Genomic DNA, 16,588 nt, shown 5'->3' on the forward strand with positions numbered 1-16,588 from the left:
AACAAACGCTATCATACAAATATTCTCCATAACCGTGGTCATTAAAGTTCATTTTTCCTTAAAAACAAACAAAAAATAAAAACTCATGCCTTTTAGCTTTTGCTTGCACACATTCTTCTAAAACATGGTGTTTATTGAAAATCAGGTCTAAATCAGTTTTTTGTCTTCTTCATTTTTTGCAGTTTCCTGGTTTAGTATGAGCCTGTAAACTTTGAATCTCAATGCTTGCATTTATCTGCCTTTGATTCTCTATATGCAAACAAGTTTACTCGAAGTTGATACATTGTTGTAAACATACAGCAGGACAATCAGCACCATAAGAATACTAATAACTCAATTAAGGCATGAAAAAAATAAAGCAAAGAACGGGAAACAGAGACTTCCATTAATAATTTCGTTTTTGTCACTGAGAATATCTGTGCAGGTAGATATTGATGTGCTTTCACAGATAATGATTAAATATAGATCAATGTGCAATAATTGGATGAGTGTGTGTGTATCTACCTGTGCATATGTACATGCACATGCAAGTTGAAAGTGCACGCAGGAGCAACACTGTACTGTATGTATTCGCGGTTATCTATCCTTTACCCTACATTTGGGGTGGATGTGAGTATTATTAGCAGTCATGGCTATGATGTTGTCATAAAAAGTTTTGACTAGTATTGCCACAGAGACACACTGGCCATCTTGTCAGTCAGAAAGTGGACTAATGACAGCCTTGGTAAGGAGAGCAGACTCTAATAGAGCTCATGTTTCTCCACATCTGTATGTAGCAAGAGGCCAAGAGACTTTCTCCTGACCTTTATATGCTAGCTGGTTGTCAGTTTTCCTCACACCCCATGGATCATTACACTTCATCTATACAATCCATCTCCATTGTCTTGGTAAGATACACATAGTTCTTCAAATTCACACACATATTCATACATCCACACTCTAAAGACCAGCCTCATTCCCTCACTGCCTCTGTGAGGCACCGATCAGTGCCATCACTGCCCTCCACCCGCGATTTGCGATTCTTTCTTTTGCCTCCTCCCTCTACCCAAGAGTTATGAATAACTGTCCCTCCACTAGGAGCTGGGTCCACTTGCAGAAGTGAAACGACCCTTTTCTTAACACGTGTTTTGAGTGCGCGGCGCAGTTTCTGCCTGGTGAAAGCATAGAGCAAAGGATGAAAGATGGTGGTTCCATAAGCCATGGCCAGGAAGCACAGACGGAGCCGCACCAGGCTGTCGCTCGGACCCATACACAGGATTAAAACATTGACTGCAGACAGAGGAGCCCAGCAGCCGAGGAATGTGGATATGATGATTAGGGACATTTTTAGGACGCGACGCTGACGTTCCCGACGGTCCCGGTGCCGCCGCACTGCTCGCCGCAAAGCGATGATGGCAGAAACTGAGGCCTGTACACCCATGGAGGAAGCTGGCAGTGGTGTGTTGGCGTGGGTCTGAGCTGAGGCTGAAGGTGGGGTTGGAGAAACTGGGGTGGCGGGTGTGGTTGCGATGGGGGTGGTCGCTGCAGTGCTGACAGTGGTGACTGTTGCTCCACTGTCAGACATCCCTTGGGGCATGGAGGAGAGTGGCGGGGGTGATGTCGGTGTAGGCGTGGGGGAGGGAATGAGGGAAGGATGACTGAGGTTCTGGTTCTGGTTGGAGGACACTACCTCTGTGGGCAGGCTTAAGTTCTTCTTCCTCTGCCTCCTGCAGCGTATCCTGCAGGTGGAGTCCTTTGCACGGGTACTCCTCATCATGTGAGAGCCGATGCGGATGTTGAGAGCCTGTAGGATCCTGGAGTAAGTGAACAACATAACTGCCACAGCGATAAAGAAGCAGGGCACTTGGAGGAGCAGGTGGTAATACATTGCCAAGCCTGTGTAATACCCCTGCCCTCCAACACAAAGCAATGTCCTGTTCTGCCATACTGGAGGCAGGTGTTGTGAAGGGGATGGAGGTGTAGTTGTGGGTAATAAGGAAGGGAACAGTGAGGAAAAAGTGGTGGTCTGTTCAGTGATGAGCTGAGAGTCATTGTTCTGCCTTTCCAGCTCCTCATGTTCACCATCCTCAGCCCTTGAAGAGAAGAAGTCCCCCTCAAGGAAGGGCAGGAAGAAAACGGCCAGAGACAAGGCCCACACAGTTGCCAAGAGTAGAGCAGCACGTCTAGGGGTCAGCAGACGACTGGCTGGACGCACTGAGATGTCATATCGGTCCAAGCTGATTACTAACACGTTGACTGCCGTAGCCACGCTAGTGAACGTCACACAGGCCTCATGGAAGCAGCAAAGTGTGGCCAGGCTGCTAACTCCATTTTCATTTGCTGGCAGCAGGATCACAGCCACAGTGAGTGGCAGACACAGCACACACACCAGTATGTCGAGCACATGGAGGTTGACTGTGACCAGGTTGCTGACTGAGTCCACCAGGTTGGACTGAGCACAGTACAGCACAAGAACAGTCAGGTTGCTGCTGAAGCCCAACACAAGCTCCAGCATCAGCACAGTGGTCAGAGACACCTGAAAGCCCAGAGGGTAGGGCGTGCTCCAGCCCTCCTCCACACCCACCTCACTCCCTCCATCCAGCAGGCCTACCCCCTGGCCATCACTGGTCTCCAGGAGGTCACGATAGCCTTCGGTCTCCATTGACGCCGCGGCAGTCCTTTACACATAGCAACAGAGGCCGGCGTACCTGACCATGTTCCCTTCTTCTCTGGCTCAAAGGAGACAGCGATGGAGGAGATGTGGTTGTATCTAAGAAAAATAAAAAGAACAGACATGGAGGAGAAAAGAAAGAGAGACAGAGAGTGATCAAGCAGTTCGGCAGTCAGTTTACTCAAAAATAACGCTGCACAAGTACAAGTCAAACTTGTCAAATTTCACAAGCGAGGGGAAGCTACTAGCTGAAGCTACGAGGGAGGTGAAAGTGATCTCGGCAGTCGAGCGGAGTCGTGGGGTGCAGTTCAAGCTGCTGCTGATGACCCATGATGTCTCGCTGGCCTCAACAGTGAAACAACAACATGCTTCATACAGACAGTGGTAACAACTCAGGGAGGATGTGGGGCAGGATGTGTCTCGGGGTGTACGTGAATATACCTATAATCCACATAGTATGCAGAATTAAAAAGAAAAAAAGATTCCCTCATAAACATGAGTGGGCGAATGTTTGATTCATTCTTATGCAACATACATTATGTGGGTCAGAAAGCTGGCTGGATAAAGCATATACAGATAAACAGGAATAAACCAACACACCTGCACCGTCAAGATGTCAGTGACGTACTACGTGTTGTGTCTAACATCTACCTCTACGAGTACCCATTCCTAAGTGATTAACAACCCACCTTGTGAATTTACGACATACCCGTACAAATCCAATAAGTGTCAAGCTTTGTTGTTAAATCATCTTTCTGTTTTTTTGTTTTTTTCACCAGCTATATAAAATCTTCAGCTTCTACTTTCAGGAGCAGAGGTGGCAGGAGCATTGGTAGCAAGGACATTTGCAGTGCATGTCAACATTGCAGGCAGCCAACTGAGGGTGGCAGCAGTTAATAGTTCTCACAGGGAAATGTAACGAAGACGAATAGATCAATGATCCACAGACAGTGGCGCACAAACAATGCTATCAGAGAAAGACCAGCTCCCCTGGCATCCTCTCTCCACACCCCCTCTTTCTCCTTCTCCTTCCTACATCCTCCACATCCCTTTCTACTCTGTTGCCTTTCAGTTTGCTGGCTGACTGCTTTGCATGTACAGCATGTTATTCACGGCTGGTTGAACGCTCTCTTGCATTAGAGGGAATCATACAAAGTGATTAGGTCAAGAGAAGATGCCTTCATGATTTGCTTTAAGGAATTAAAGTATTCCCTCGAGTGTCTGTCTAAAGAGGAGCTACAGATCAGCGGCAGCGCTGACCCAAGCTTTCCTCTGCCACACTTTTTGTTCTCACCCTCTCGTTTGCCCTTTTCTCTTTGTTTTATTTCACAGTTTCCCTCCCATTTGTCATGTGGAAAGCACCTGCAGGCAGAGCAGGACTCAATGCGGAACAGTGGTCTATCTTAATTCGCTAATGGGTTTCATGGGGTTTGCGGTGGTGCTGGAACATTGATTTAAAGCATCATCGATCTGCCAATTTAACAAGCCTGAGGCGAGGGAGCACATAAACACACTTCCTGTCACACCCTCCCAAGTGTACCTGTGGTCTCATTTTGATTTTGAGAGGCCGGATAAAACAGTTATGAGTGACTGTGTTCAATTCCTGTGTTTTAACTACAGTTTAAGATGTTTTCTTTATTTTATCATTATTGCAAGGCAAAGTATCACGCATGGCTCAGGGGACCGAAAGTAAAATGTGGTGTTTCCCACTTTTATTACTGAAGTTTTTATGATTTTTTTTCAGAATCATAAAAACTGAATCAATTCACAGACCTCATCACAGGAGTGAAACTTTAAAACTAAGTGGGCTTAGATCTTTTAATGTTAGCGATATTGGTTATGTTTGTCTTTGATCAATATGGCGAACAACATGCTGCAACAGAGTGTCATGGAGCTAACACTCGCTTAAACCAATCACAGTGGCAACATTGTCAGCATTGTGCTTTCCAGCACATGTGAGTGTTGTTTAACCGCTGTGGCAAATTAGGGTTGGGAAAGACTTTTAAATCAATAAATGGCTGACAAAAACTGAAAGGTGTAACACAACAGTCACCTGTCACCTAAACTGTATTTTTCACAGACATTGCGACAACAAAACAGAGAATAAAATTATCCACAAGTCAATCTCTTTCAGCAAACACCAGGTCATCATTTTTTACTCTTAACTGTCCTGCCAATAATTACAAGAGGATGACTGTGTAGCGGCCCGGCAAAAAGGCAGACGACATAGCTTTCAACAAGTGCAATTTATCCTTTTCTATGGCTAATGACTCCTGCGACAGAGGATACTTGGGATGAAGCCGTAAGAGTTACAAAGGGACAGAGGCAATAGAGTAGAAAACATCAAAGTTAGCATGTGTTTGCTCCCAGCAAGACAAAATGTCAGAAGGCCTTTATATGCACAGCTGTGACTTCGACCTGCGGGCACCAAAACTGACAATAACCTAGTTTTTACAGGGACGTGGGGAGAATAAAATTAAAGCAGACAGACGGGTAAACTTTGGGGAGTTTTTATAAAAATCACAGGTGTTTCTGTTCTTTTAGTGAGAACTTAAAACACTAAGGTTCACCTGAGGTTGCTCGTGCAAGTCGTTATCACAGTAACTGAAGAAAGTTGCAAGAATCATCATCATCAATCAATTTATTTCTTTAGTTCTAACAAGTGTTTTGTGTTATTGTGGCATCCTTTTTGCAATCAGTCACAGGGTGTGGGTGTTGTGAGAAAGTGGGTTGTTGGGTTGAGCGAGTTGTGGCAACAGAAGATGGCTGTAAACAAGGGGAAACTTTGCCAGCTGAAATTACATCAACAGTGTGATTGCCAATTTAGACAGGCGGGGGAACGACAGGAAAAACAAACTTAGAGGTACAAATTGTACGATTGCTTGAAAGTTTGAAAAAAGAGGTGAAAGTTAAAGAAAGGAACAGATTTTTGGATTGATTGTAAACCCAACATTAACTGCTAGGATGTCTGTGTATTGTGTTGCATAGATGTCCACTGAAGTTAACCAGCTAGTGCCAGAACCATAAACATAGCCAGCATGACATTACTCGAGCACACATGTAACTGTTAACAACAAGAAAAAAAATGACATAAAATATTAAGAAGATGATAAATAAAATACAGATGTCTGATCACAAAACAATAGGTGAATGTTTTTTGCAATGTCCAAGGCTTGTTTACTTTTTATGTTTCATGTCTTCTTAAAAATCAATCATGTTATTCCTGAAAATTATGCCCATTATTTAAGAAACACCATCTGTGGATAAATTGTTTGGCCATAATAACAAAGATGTGGTACAGTAATTCCCTTTTCCTGTCCATCATTTTAAGACCAAGTTTAATATCGTTAAATTCTAATATGGGTGCTTGATAGTATTTTTCAGAAAACCAATTTTGAAGTGTTATCCAAAAGGTTTGAGTGTAATTACAATCAAAAAACAGATCCTTTGAAGTTTCAATCTCTAAATCCCAAAAAGTACAGGTATTTCTGTTAATGTTGAATCTCTGTCTCAAAGATTAATGTCATTAATGATTTTAAAGTAAGTGGTAGACAGTTATACCAGATACCCTTTCTGGTTTTCAGCTGGGCTTGAACCAGCATCATTTTGATTAACAAAGCAAATACGTAAGCCACTACTGAGCACAACAAAGTGGGCTCAGGCGACGTGGCCCGAGCCCATGGACTCAGAAGGACAGTGCTTACAGAGGAAGACAGAAAGCCATTTCCCTGTATAGAGCTAGCAGTCTTCCTGAAACCACAGCTATCGTCTTCTGGTGGTCTTCAGATCGAATGCAGGGTTAATGCACTTCTGCACTGGCTTAATGTTTGTGCTCCAGAAGCTACGTCAATGTTTTATAGAGTCCATGGCCTGAACATACCCTTGTAGAACACCACTTTGTACTTAAATATGGGACAGTAAGTCAAGTGTCCACTCTGCCCACAATCGAGGGAGGACAAGCGGTTCTGCCTAGAGATAAATTCTTTCCATTGTCTCTGAGTTCAACCTTTTGGGCCATCGTTGTGGAGAGCAGGCAGTTGATAAATTAAACAGTAAATACAACAATGTTTGAGAACAGGGTTAAAGAGACAGGGCTGTCTGTCTCTGGTCTGTTTTTCCCTGCGCAACTCTCGTCACACTTATGCCTCCTTGCACACCACTTACCACATCCTCTCCTCCCAGCCATCATAGTCAAGCCATCAGATCATGCTGTAGCACTGTCTGGCAACACAAACACCAGCTACCCCTACATTAATGCCTTAGAATTAAAGTTTGGCTAAGAAACTTTTTTTTTAAGTATTTCTTCAGCCCTGAAACAAAGTATCCCACTTATTACATTTTTAAGGCATGTACAAAATTTTACATTGCAAAACGACTTTGCCTTTAGTGCTAAACCAGGCAAATAAATCTGAGAAGCAATTTTAAAGTTTAATGTAGCAGCACTGTTCAATTCTGCTAAATTGGTTTGGGTAGCCCCATGGGTCTTCTCTTATCAATCACCAGCAGAATTTACAATCATGTACTGAAAGCGAAATACAATGACTGCTTGGTTCGGTGCGGAACTGAATGAGTAGCTGTCATCGGGAGATTTTACTCAGGCTTTACAGATGTTTTCATCACATCTGGTCTCTCATTTACTGTAGCTTGTATGACTCTCTCCAAAACAACAAACTGTGTCCTAGATTTCACAGCTTCCTGGGCCCTGCTGTCGGGGTCGTTATAGGTGTTGGGCAGGAGATGACAAGCTGTCAAGCCTGTTCTCACATTATCAGAGGGTGAATAGTAAAGCAGATCCCGTTAGTGCCAAAAACTTCACTTTCCTCCTTTCTTTTCGAACTTTCCTCCTGCTTTGTGATCTTGCATTCACTCTGCACACAGGTACAAACAAGCTCTCCATGTATTTAATTTGTACTCCTGACAACAAGTTTGCTGCCAGAGGCTTAATTACTTCTTCCCAGCACAAGACAAACAGTCGGCATGCTTGCGTCCCAGGCATCATCTAAAACAACATGGCGTGAGGTGTTTCTTGCCATATTTCTTACTGTGAGAGAGCGAGGAGAAGGAGAAAAATAGATGAAGAAAAGGTTGTATATAAATAATTATAGCAAGAGTACAATACATTGTTCCAATCGCAGCCACCAGGGAGCTGACAAAATCCACTTTGCACAAGTTCAGAGTGAAGCAGTAGCTCAGTAGAAGTCAAGATAAAATTCAGGTTCCAAGTTAATGGCACAGCTCTTTGCCACCTGTGTTTACTCAACCGCTGTTTTTATATTTTTTACTGCTTTCCTTTCATTGAACTTGGCTTCGAGACCCAACTTTGTAAAAACACTATAAAGTCATTTCCATTATGCTACCTCAATTGGTAAAGTCACTTGACATTCACTTCAAAACTAGTAGAACTCCCTGGACATGAACCACACACACATTTTCCTTGCAAGTCTGCAGTGAAGCACAAAGAGTTTATTGAATCTGGTCCTGCGTGTCGTGACCTCAGTCCATCGTGCTGCTGCGTGGCAGGGTATCTGCAGTACCTGCTGCTGCTGAAAGTGCTGATCTGTGCCTAGGATCATGTTCCAATTTTCACCTCAGTCCTAGGCAATATAGAAGTGACAGTGGTTGGTATGTATGAGACTTGGGATGATGGGCCAATTATGTAAAAAAAAAAACAGAAAGCTTTTAGTGCTCAAACTGCATCTATCTGAGGAAGAAACTAATTTTTACAGAAGACAATATCCACAGAATCTCTGCAGAGAGTTTGTTGTCTTTGGATGATTCATGAATCTGAGTGTTGCTGTAAGTTGGAAAAATAAGACAAAGGTGTCAAAGGCTGAATATGAAGTGGAGGCACTTCACGATGACAGATATACAGCTCTTTTTTTCCATGCAGTAAGCAGTACTTTTACTGGCACTGTGGATTGATTTAAGTTAGTCAACTTGGTGTCTCCTACTGCAAGAAGTTCTTAAGTTCTCCTGATGGACTTAAATATCTCTTTTAATCTGTTTAAAACTATTTAACTGTGCTGCGTCACATTGGCGACCTGTCCAGGGTGTACTCCACCACTTGCCTTATGGTAGCGAGGATAGACTCCAGCCCTTCCACAGCCCTGATAGGAATAAGTGGATGAGAATGGATGGATGGATATTTAACTGTGACTCTCTCCTCAAGGATGGAGATCGTCAGATTGTCAGTGTTCTTATGTAAATGTCGAGGCTCTTACCAAAAGCGATGAGAGAAGGAAAATGTTATAATATTAACCTGTACCAAGAGAGCACTGCCTCTGAGTACAAAGATGGAAGCTTCATTGTACTATGGCTTATTTAGGTTCCTATCTACAATATGGAAAAACTGTTATCTCCTTTTCTGATGGATTTTTCCTTGTAAAATGTCAGTACAAAATGGTAAAATGTGAACAAAGGCTTTGTTCTTTGATTCGACAAGACTATCACCAAAAGTTGACATTTAGGGAAGAAAGTAAATCAGTAGGGAGAGTGATAGGACAGGGGAGGAGATAAGGAGGGGGAAAGTGAATGCAAACAGGATGATGGCGGATGCGGCACGCTGACTCATGGTTTTCTTAGGTATTCCTGATGTCCGCAACAAGACAATCGATCAAAGGCTTAACTTTCCCATGTAATTCATCTCGCAGCACTAAGGGCAAGCAGCCACCAGCTGGGCAGCAGCATCCCTGGCAGGCTCCCAGTAAAGCAGCCTGGACAGGCCAGCAATAGATCCAGTTCAGTGAGAGCACCAACCTACCTAATGTGCTCCTCATCAGGACAGCTTTCGGAACTTCGGGAGAAAGGCACACAACAAGATCATTACTGTGTGCTTGTTACAGGTGGAAATATCCACCTGTAACTCAACAACACTTCTCTTAAGTGAGGCCAAACAATCACAAACCCATAAAAATTTCAAAATGGGTTATCATAAATCCTGCCAAGCTTACCAAAGACATACAAGCACACGATGTAGTCCACAATGTATTACTAACTGCCACCCACTGCCAGCCCACGTCTCTGCTTGCTCTCCCTGCCCGTCTGCACTCCACAGATACAGTGAAAGATGGATTGCTATCTGAGGTGAATGACATGTTGTGTGCTTAAGAAACTGCTGAATCCCAGCCACACAAGTGGAGGAGAAAGGTATGGGGGTAGCAGGAGGTAAGATAAAAGCAGGAGGTAGGTGCAGTGAGGGACTGATGGATAGGAGGGAGGCTTAGGGGTGTGCAGATGGATGCTGAGTTGTGTGCTTGCTCGAGGGGAAAGTCTGCTCCCCGCTCACTACCACAATCCATTTCTCCTTTGAATAGTTACACCATCAGCCCCCTACACCATCTATCTTACAACCAGCACATGGCTCTTTGCTTTTATACTCTACAATATCTTTGTGTAATCCCCCAAGACTTTCAGGACAGACTGTGATTTTTAATATTAAACTAGCTTTATAATGCAACTGTGCAAGGAGCCTCCCATGGATTACACAAATTACATCAGAGACGCATAAAATAACACAACACTAGAATATCCAGACATCTTCTATATGATACATTATTTCTGACAGGGTGCTACCTATAAAGATGCCATGCTAGGCAGGTATGTAATCTATTAGTTCAGCTCTGTATAGAAATAAGACTCTGGTCCCTAAACAGCTCTGGTCCACAGGGTGTGAGACATCATTACCACCTGACAGAACGTTCGATGGATTTCATTTGGCCCCCCCTTTCGTTAAAGATACTCCTCTATATCATCTATCCAGCTCTAAACTGTCAAGCCCATAATTTTGTTATTGCACACACCACCCATCAATAAGCACTAATCAAGGCTGCTGTGCAATCACAGCTTTCTAAAAGAAGCAGCGATTAAAATCAAGTGTGAGAGCTGGTCAAAGCATAAATAAAACACAATAATAACAATAACAATAATAATGATGATGATGACGATGATGAGGTGGAGGAGGAGGCTGTCCACTGCCACATAATGACAGAATGGAAAGGATTAGCAATTATATAAGACAACAAAACAGGATAGATAAATGCCCCTTCATTTCTTATGTGCTCTAAAGTGATTGTGATTAGCAATGTGTCCCTCCACTTTTCCATTTCAGCAGCATTTTCCACCAGGAATAATGGCCAGTCTGAATGGAGTCATCACGCTCAAGTGCTGTGCCCACCTCTCATGATTTATATTGTACTGGAGTGTTGTGAATAAATAGTCAAGTCACAGTGTGAGCTCTGCAGCCACTTTAATGACACTCTGGTAATGCCAAACCAGCAGCTGTGTGATAACAGGCTTAGCGCCACTTATTTAGCACAGAGTAGCTTGAATCCATGTTATTTTACACATATCTACATTGCCACACTAAATGTATCAATTCATAAATGCTCCAAGTCTCAGACAAGCATGAGCTTTTATCCCAGGATGGTGGGATTGGTCTTTCTTCATCCTTTAATAAAAGGGTGACTCTTATTTTATTTATTGCTGAAAACTTGTATCAGATTTACTTACCAAATTATCTAGTACATAACCTGGGGAAACAGTTAGATTATGTCTGCAAACTCAGAAAGAAACATCATCATTTATATCTTAAAGATGACAGGGCTTCGGGCATACATAGCAAAAATTTTGCATTCAAAGTTTTATATCAGGGGTTCATAAATAGTGGACAGTTAAAGATGCTGTTTAGCTGCCTTGGGGGAATCTGGAGTTCCCTAATATTTGGATATTCAGTACGAAATTTCTGTTTTTCTCTGGGAAGGCATCCAACATTGTTTCAACAGAGTAAATCTTGACAAGTGCATTAATTGGGTTTGCACACTTAAGTTTTTCCTCCATCTGGAAAGATTGCTTAACACAGCAGAATAAACAATAGTGTACGTGTAAAGAAAAGTATCCCCACACACATGAAGGCTAATTGTGCAAGATTTGAATCAATGATGCAGTGATTGTATTTTTGTTTGTTAACACAAAACAGCAAGTTGGATTGTGGCTCCTTTATTTTCTTTGCATTTGCAAAGAGAGAGATAAGATCTTTTTCACTGTGTTCTGTGGAGTCGTATGCTAAACAAGCATATTTTCATGTTATCAATCCTGGCTAGGCTCAGTTTACTGCACAATAACATCGAATTTGATTAATTCTTTTAGGCTTATCGAAATGTTTTGCATGTTTCCCTGCAATCGTTGGCTCATTAAGGTTGTATCAGTGGAAAAGTATAAAAGCATGAGACCATTGTCGCTCTCTGATTTGTGCATGAGCAGCTTTGTACAAGCAAAAACAGCAACTCAAGCATAACGACACTGCTCCACTGCACTACTAATGGTCAAAATCTCAAAAAAGGGTGTAAAAGAAAGTGACCCACTGAAACTGTGTGTCAGCAACAGAGCAGCTTTTTTTAAAAAATGTATTTATCATTCAAAGCTAATGGGACAATTTTGCACTAATGTAGTGCTCCCAGTCAGATTAAACTAAACCTGGCCTTGCTTTCAATCAGTGGCTCTCTCTGTATACAGAGAGCGAAATCTCTCTATGCACTCTCTCTCTCTCTCTGCTCTTTGAAGCAGATTCACACTCAATGTCCACTCAGTGCCTGAGCTTAGGAGAACTGGGGAGCAGCTCAAGAGGTCCAAAAGCTGAAAATGAAAGAAAAAAAAAGATTTGAAAGCATTTCAGTGCAGTGGAGTAAATCTAAGTGATGATGAAGTTGTCTGCACCAGGTTAAAATGATTGAGCTATCTCACTCTAGAAGGCAATTAAATCTCAATTAATTTCATTCATCTCCTGCAGACAGGACATGATTGGCCAAGAGGGGAAGGATTCACTGTAAGCATCTATATTGATGACATTTAGAAGTTTAATCTGAGAAAGGGAACACAAACACATGCTCAAACATGGTGTACATAACACCATAACTTCTATACACACCTTCAGCCAATGTAGCAGAGGTATATGTACATGTAATTATATTACATCATAAGCAAATATGTTATGTAAGCAAAGCAAAAACAAAAACCTGCAGTGTTAGTATACAGACGGGTGGAATAATGGAGTTCTCTTCCTTGTTGCCTCTGCCTCTCTTTACTTGATAGTCTATTTACACATGCTCACTACATTCTGCTTTTCTAATGATGTATTGTTCCATCCTCACTCTATATTTGCTCTTCGTGTGCTGTGCTTCTACTATCATCCCCCTCATCTGCTTCACCTATCTGTTTTTCTGCACTCGCACACATCAAGGAACAGTGTTATTTGGAAATTAGGTTTAGTGTGGATTTTAATTTCACACAGTGACCGGTGGTGCACTGAAAAGAAGGAAGAGCAATCTCAGCCATCATTTATCGCTCTGTGGACAAGGAAGTTAATGGCATTTATTAAGTCTTGAGTTTTCTTTGTTGTGCTATTCCCAAGGCTGCTTTTCTTTAAAAAATATTTTTAATTTCTGACAATTTTATGCACGAATGTGGGCGCATTTATACCTCATGTTCAAAAATAGCACAGAGGTCTGACAGCTTTTATCAATGATTCAGGTTAACCGAAAAAAGGATGTGACCAGTGCAGTGGAAATATTGTTCTAATTAGGAACATAGAAATATAGACACTGTTTGATTAATTTAACTACAGATGTCCTTAATTACAGCTGCTTTTAAACCTTGCTGGAGGCTTGGACAGTAGTAAATTAGATTTTCAGTGACTGCAAAGTGATTTTGCACACATCCATCAAAACGTATTCACGACAAACAAGCAAACAAAAATTGAACGTGACACTTAAGTCGTTGAAAGTTTCATTGACAATTAAACACAAATTTGACACATTCCTTACATATAAAAAAGTAAAGGGATATAATAAAACAATCAGTTGTGTTAAAACAAGATTCTGCCAACAGAGAAAATGGGAACTTACTATAGCAAAGGAACAGCTCTCCCATAAATCTTGTGTACTTTTCCCCACACTGATGTTGTCCTGCAGTACCCTTTAATCATCTCCACTTCAGTGTTGATATATAAATCAGCATGTCAGATTATAAGTACTCCATTGGTTATTGCGCTGAAACAAATTATTGCTGCTTTTGACTGTGCTGCGACATCTAGAGTGACATGCGTGATGCGTCCCCACCAGCAGCATCAAAGCTCCTCTATAAATACACGCATAATCGCAAACACATAATGACCCATATGCAAAGCAAACATACAAGCTGCTACTATATAAGAGTGAATGGAAATGGAAAAACAATTAGCCCTTTTGAGACTCACAGCGGGGAATGCAAAAGAAACAGAGCTCTTAAATGAGCACACATGTACAAAAACAAGGTTTTCACTCGTAGTTTTTTGCATGCTTGTACTCCTGATACATGACACTCAACATGAAGCTACATGTGAAATACATTTATATGTCTTGTGTAACATACAATTTAACAACAGAGAGAGTTCATCTTTTTTGTTATTACAAGACTTTTTAAAAACAGGTTTTATTGTTATGTTCCAAATCAAGTTACTATATATGCATCTTTGTCCAAAAAAGGGTTAAAAGTTACCAAAACTGATATGGTTGTGTTCCTGAAGAGTACTCTTCAAGCCCCTTTTTTAGCTGGATTTTGAATGCGTTTTGTTTATCTTTGTAAAAAAATAAACAGTGACCCCCCTTTTATATGTATTTTTTTCTAGTTAGATTCACTGAGGTAAAAACAATGCCCCAGTATTTTAGGCTGAGCTCAGCAGAAATTGTAATTAGCTGACACATTATTGCAGTATATATAGCGCTAGGTGTTACAAGTGATTACGACATGTCAGAGGGTGTTTGAAAGAGGAATTCAGTGCAATAATGCAGGAGAATGTGAGAAATGAGTGAACAAAAAAGTTCATAAAAATTCTTAATTCATATTAATGAATTAATTAATGCAATAATAAAAAGCTTCCTGCTATGCACAAATATGATGCTATGTAGCAAAATATTTTCCTTCATTTTTATCATGCAGATGACTTCTTGCAAACGGGCAGCACCACTGTAACTACTGGAAAATGTGTTGCTTTGCAGGTGCAAAGTTGTTTGGCAGACAGAAACCTATCTCACAAGACCAGCGTACCAGTGCTCTCCTATTTTATATCTAATGAAGAAGAGAGGAGTGTTTAAAACCGTCCTGCTCCTCACTCAAAGAGACAGTCTGCGGGAAACTATCAACATAATAATGTAGACTTTAAAAAAACATTGCTATTTCCTCCAGGAAATTTAAGGAAGACCAGGGAGCTTAACAGTGAGACATCATCACATTTTTTTTTCTTTTTAAATAAAATCAAAACTCTACAGCACAAACCATCCAGTCATTAATATTGATATTTTTCGCAGGCTTTGATGAAGGGCAGCAGCTCGGCCAAAAATATTATGCTATTAAGCATATATGCATAAATGTAAGATATGTAAATAAATGCAGGAGAGCCTTGATAAACTATCCTTTGAAATCATGATATCAGTGGGTTATAACAGTTGGAGACCAACAAAGCATGTTTAATGTGGAATAATTTTATCTGACTAAAACATTAAACGTCAAAACGTTAGTTTATGCACCGAGTACTCGCTCTTAAAACGATCAAACGGTGCACCTTCACCAAGCGTGGCGCATGCATGTGGCTGAAGCATAACAATCACTGTGGGTCTCTGAAAAATGGGGGACTTGGAGGATGAAAATCATCATCTGATCATATTCAAAAAGAATCAGGGAAAAAGAGCAAAAAACAGCACAGTGACCCCCCCCCCCCCCCCCCCCCCCAAAAAAAAGGAAGAAGAAAAAAAGGTTTGATTTAGATATATTTTTTACTGCAATACAAGAAACTTATTGTCTGCTGTTACTGAACAGAACGATGAAGCCTATCTACACCGTCACAAACTGAATGATTGCTGTCCTGCTGATCACTTTATATTTGAGAGCGAAAAAAAGCGATTAAAAAGATCCCCCTAATGTGCTGTTCTGACACCAGGGTGATTTGTTATTGTTGCCTGTAAGATGCAATAAAACTGTCTTATCCCGCCATAAGAGACCCAGCATTTGTTTTATTTTGCAGTATCCATTTGACAGCCAAAAACCTTTCTAGTCAAATGAGACTAGTATCTTATCCCTAAGATACTAGGAATTAATAAAAGCAAGTCTAATGAGAAAAAGTGCCTTAGACAGATGTTAAACTTACCAGCTTGGTTAATGGGAATTCCCTTTACATCCTACTGCAGGTGTCGGTGCGCTGCGCTTTCTCGAGCACTGGACCCCCGATTCACTCCAGCGCTCTCCAGGACAGCCGGCTGTCAGCCAAAAACGTGACCGGAATAATTTGCCTCCGTTTTGTCATAAATATTACAACGGGAGGGGGGGGGAAACCCTTCACGGCTGCAGATACGGGGCGCAGCCAGTGGCTGCTGTGCGCTCACGAATAAGGTAAGATGAGAGTGTGTCTTGGCGTTTTTCTTAGCCTCCCCCATTCAACAAGGCGCGTTACACCTGTCCACTTTTATTCCGCGGACTTGTACAGCATCCCACGCAAGGACCGGCCAAACGCATGATCATGCGCTAACCGCTCGCTGGAGCGCAGTCGCCGCTCCATCCCAGCGACCAATACGGTGATCTGCAAGCGGAGGGTGGAGGGAGGATGGAAAGGGGGGTTTTCGTTGGAAGGGGTGGAGACAGGGATGCAGGGGGAGCGGTGGGGGGCTGGTGTGTGTGTGTGTGTGTGTGTGTGTGTGTGTGTGTGTGTGTGTGTGTGTGTGTGTGTGTAAGATGGTAGCCTTTCACAAGGACGACCTGAAATTCCTCAAGGATGAGCGCTCTTCTGTAGTAATTCAGTGAGTGCTGCTGGTGCAGCTGGTAGATAAGCTGGTTAAAGAACAGATTCATGAAGTTTGACATCATAAATCACACAAGACTGCCATCCACTGTAAGCCACATCCTTCTATCTGCTAC

General features: G+C 41.9%; 1 protein-coding gene across 1 annotated transcript; it reads right to left on the minus strand.

Moving 5' to 3' along the window:
* Positions 1–828: 828 nt before the first annotated feature.
* Positions 829–15,927, minus strand: LOC308403063 (G-protein coupled receptor 22). Its single transcript, XM_080892306.1, has 2 exons — positions 15,825–15,927; positions 829–2,749 (listed from the first exon to the last, which is right to left on the minus strand). The coding sequence occupies exon 2, from the start codon at positions 2,639–2,641 to the stop codon at positions 953–955; it is 1,689 nt and encodes a 562-aa protein (XP_080748432.1). The 5' UTR covers positions 2,642–2,749; positions 15,825–15,927; the 3' UTR covers positions 829–952.
* Between the last annotated feature and the right edge of the window lie 661 nt (positions 15,928–16,588).

Source organism: Rhamphochromis sp. 'chilingali' (assembly GCF_963969265.1).
Source record: "Rhamphochromis sp. 'chilingali' genome assembly, chromosome: 9".
Lineage (NCBI taxonomy): Eukaryota > Metazoa > Chordata > Actinopteri > Cichliformes > Cichlidae > Rhamphochromis > Rhamphochromis sp. 'chilingali'.

Bases quoted from the DNA above. Each gene is read 5' to 3' on its own strand.
- LOC308403063 (XM_080892306.1), bottom strand. From the start codon at position 2,641: ATGGAGACCGAAGGCTATCGTGACCTCCTGGAGACCAGTGATGGCCAG.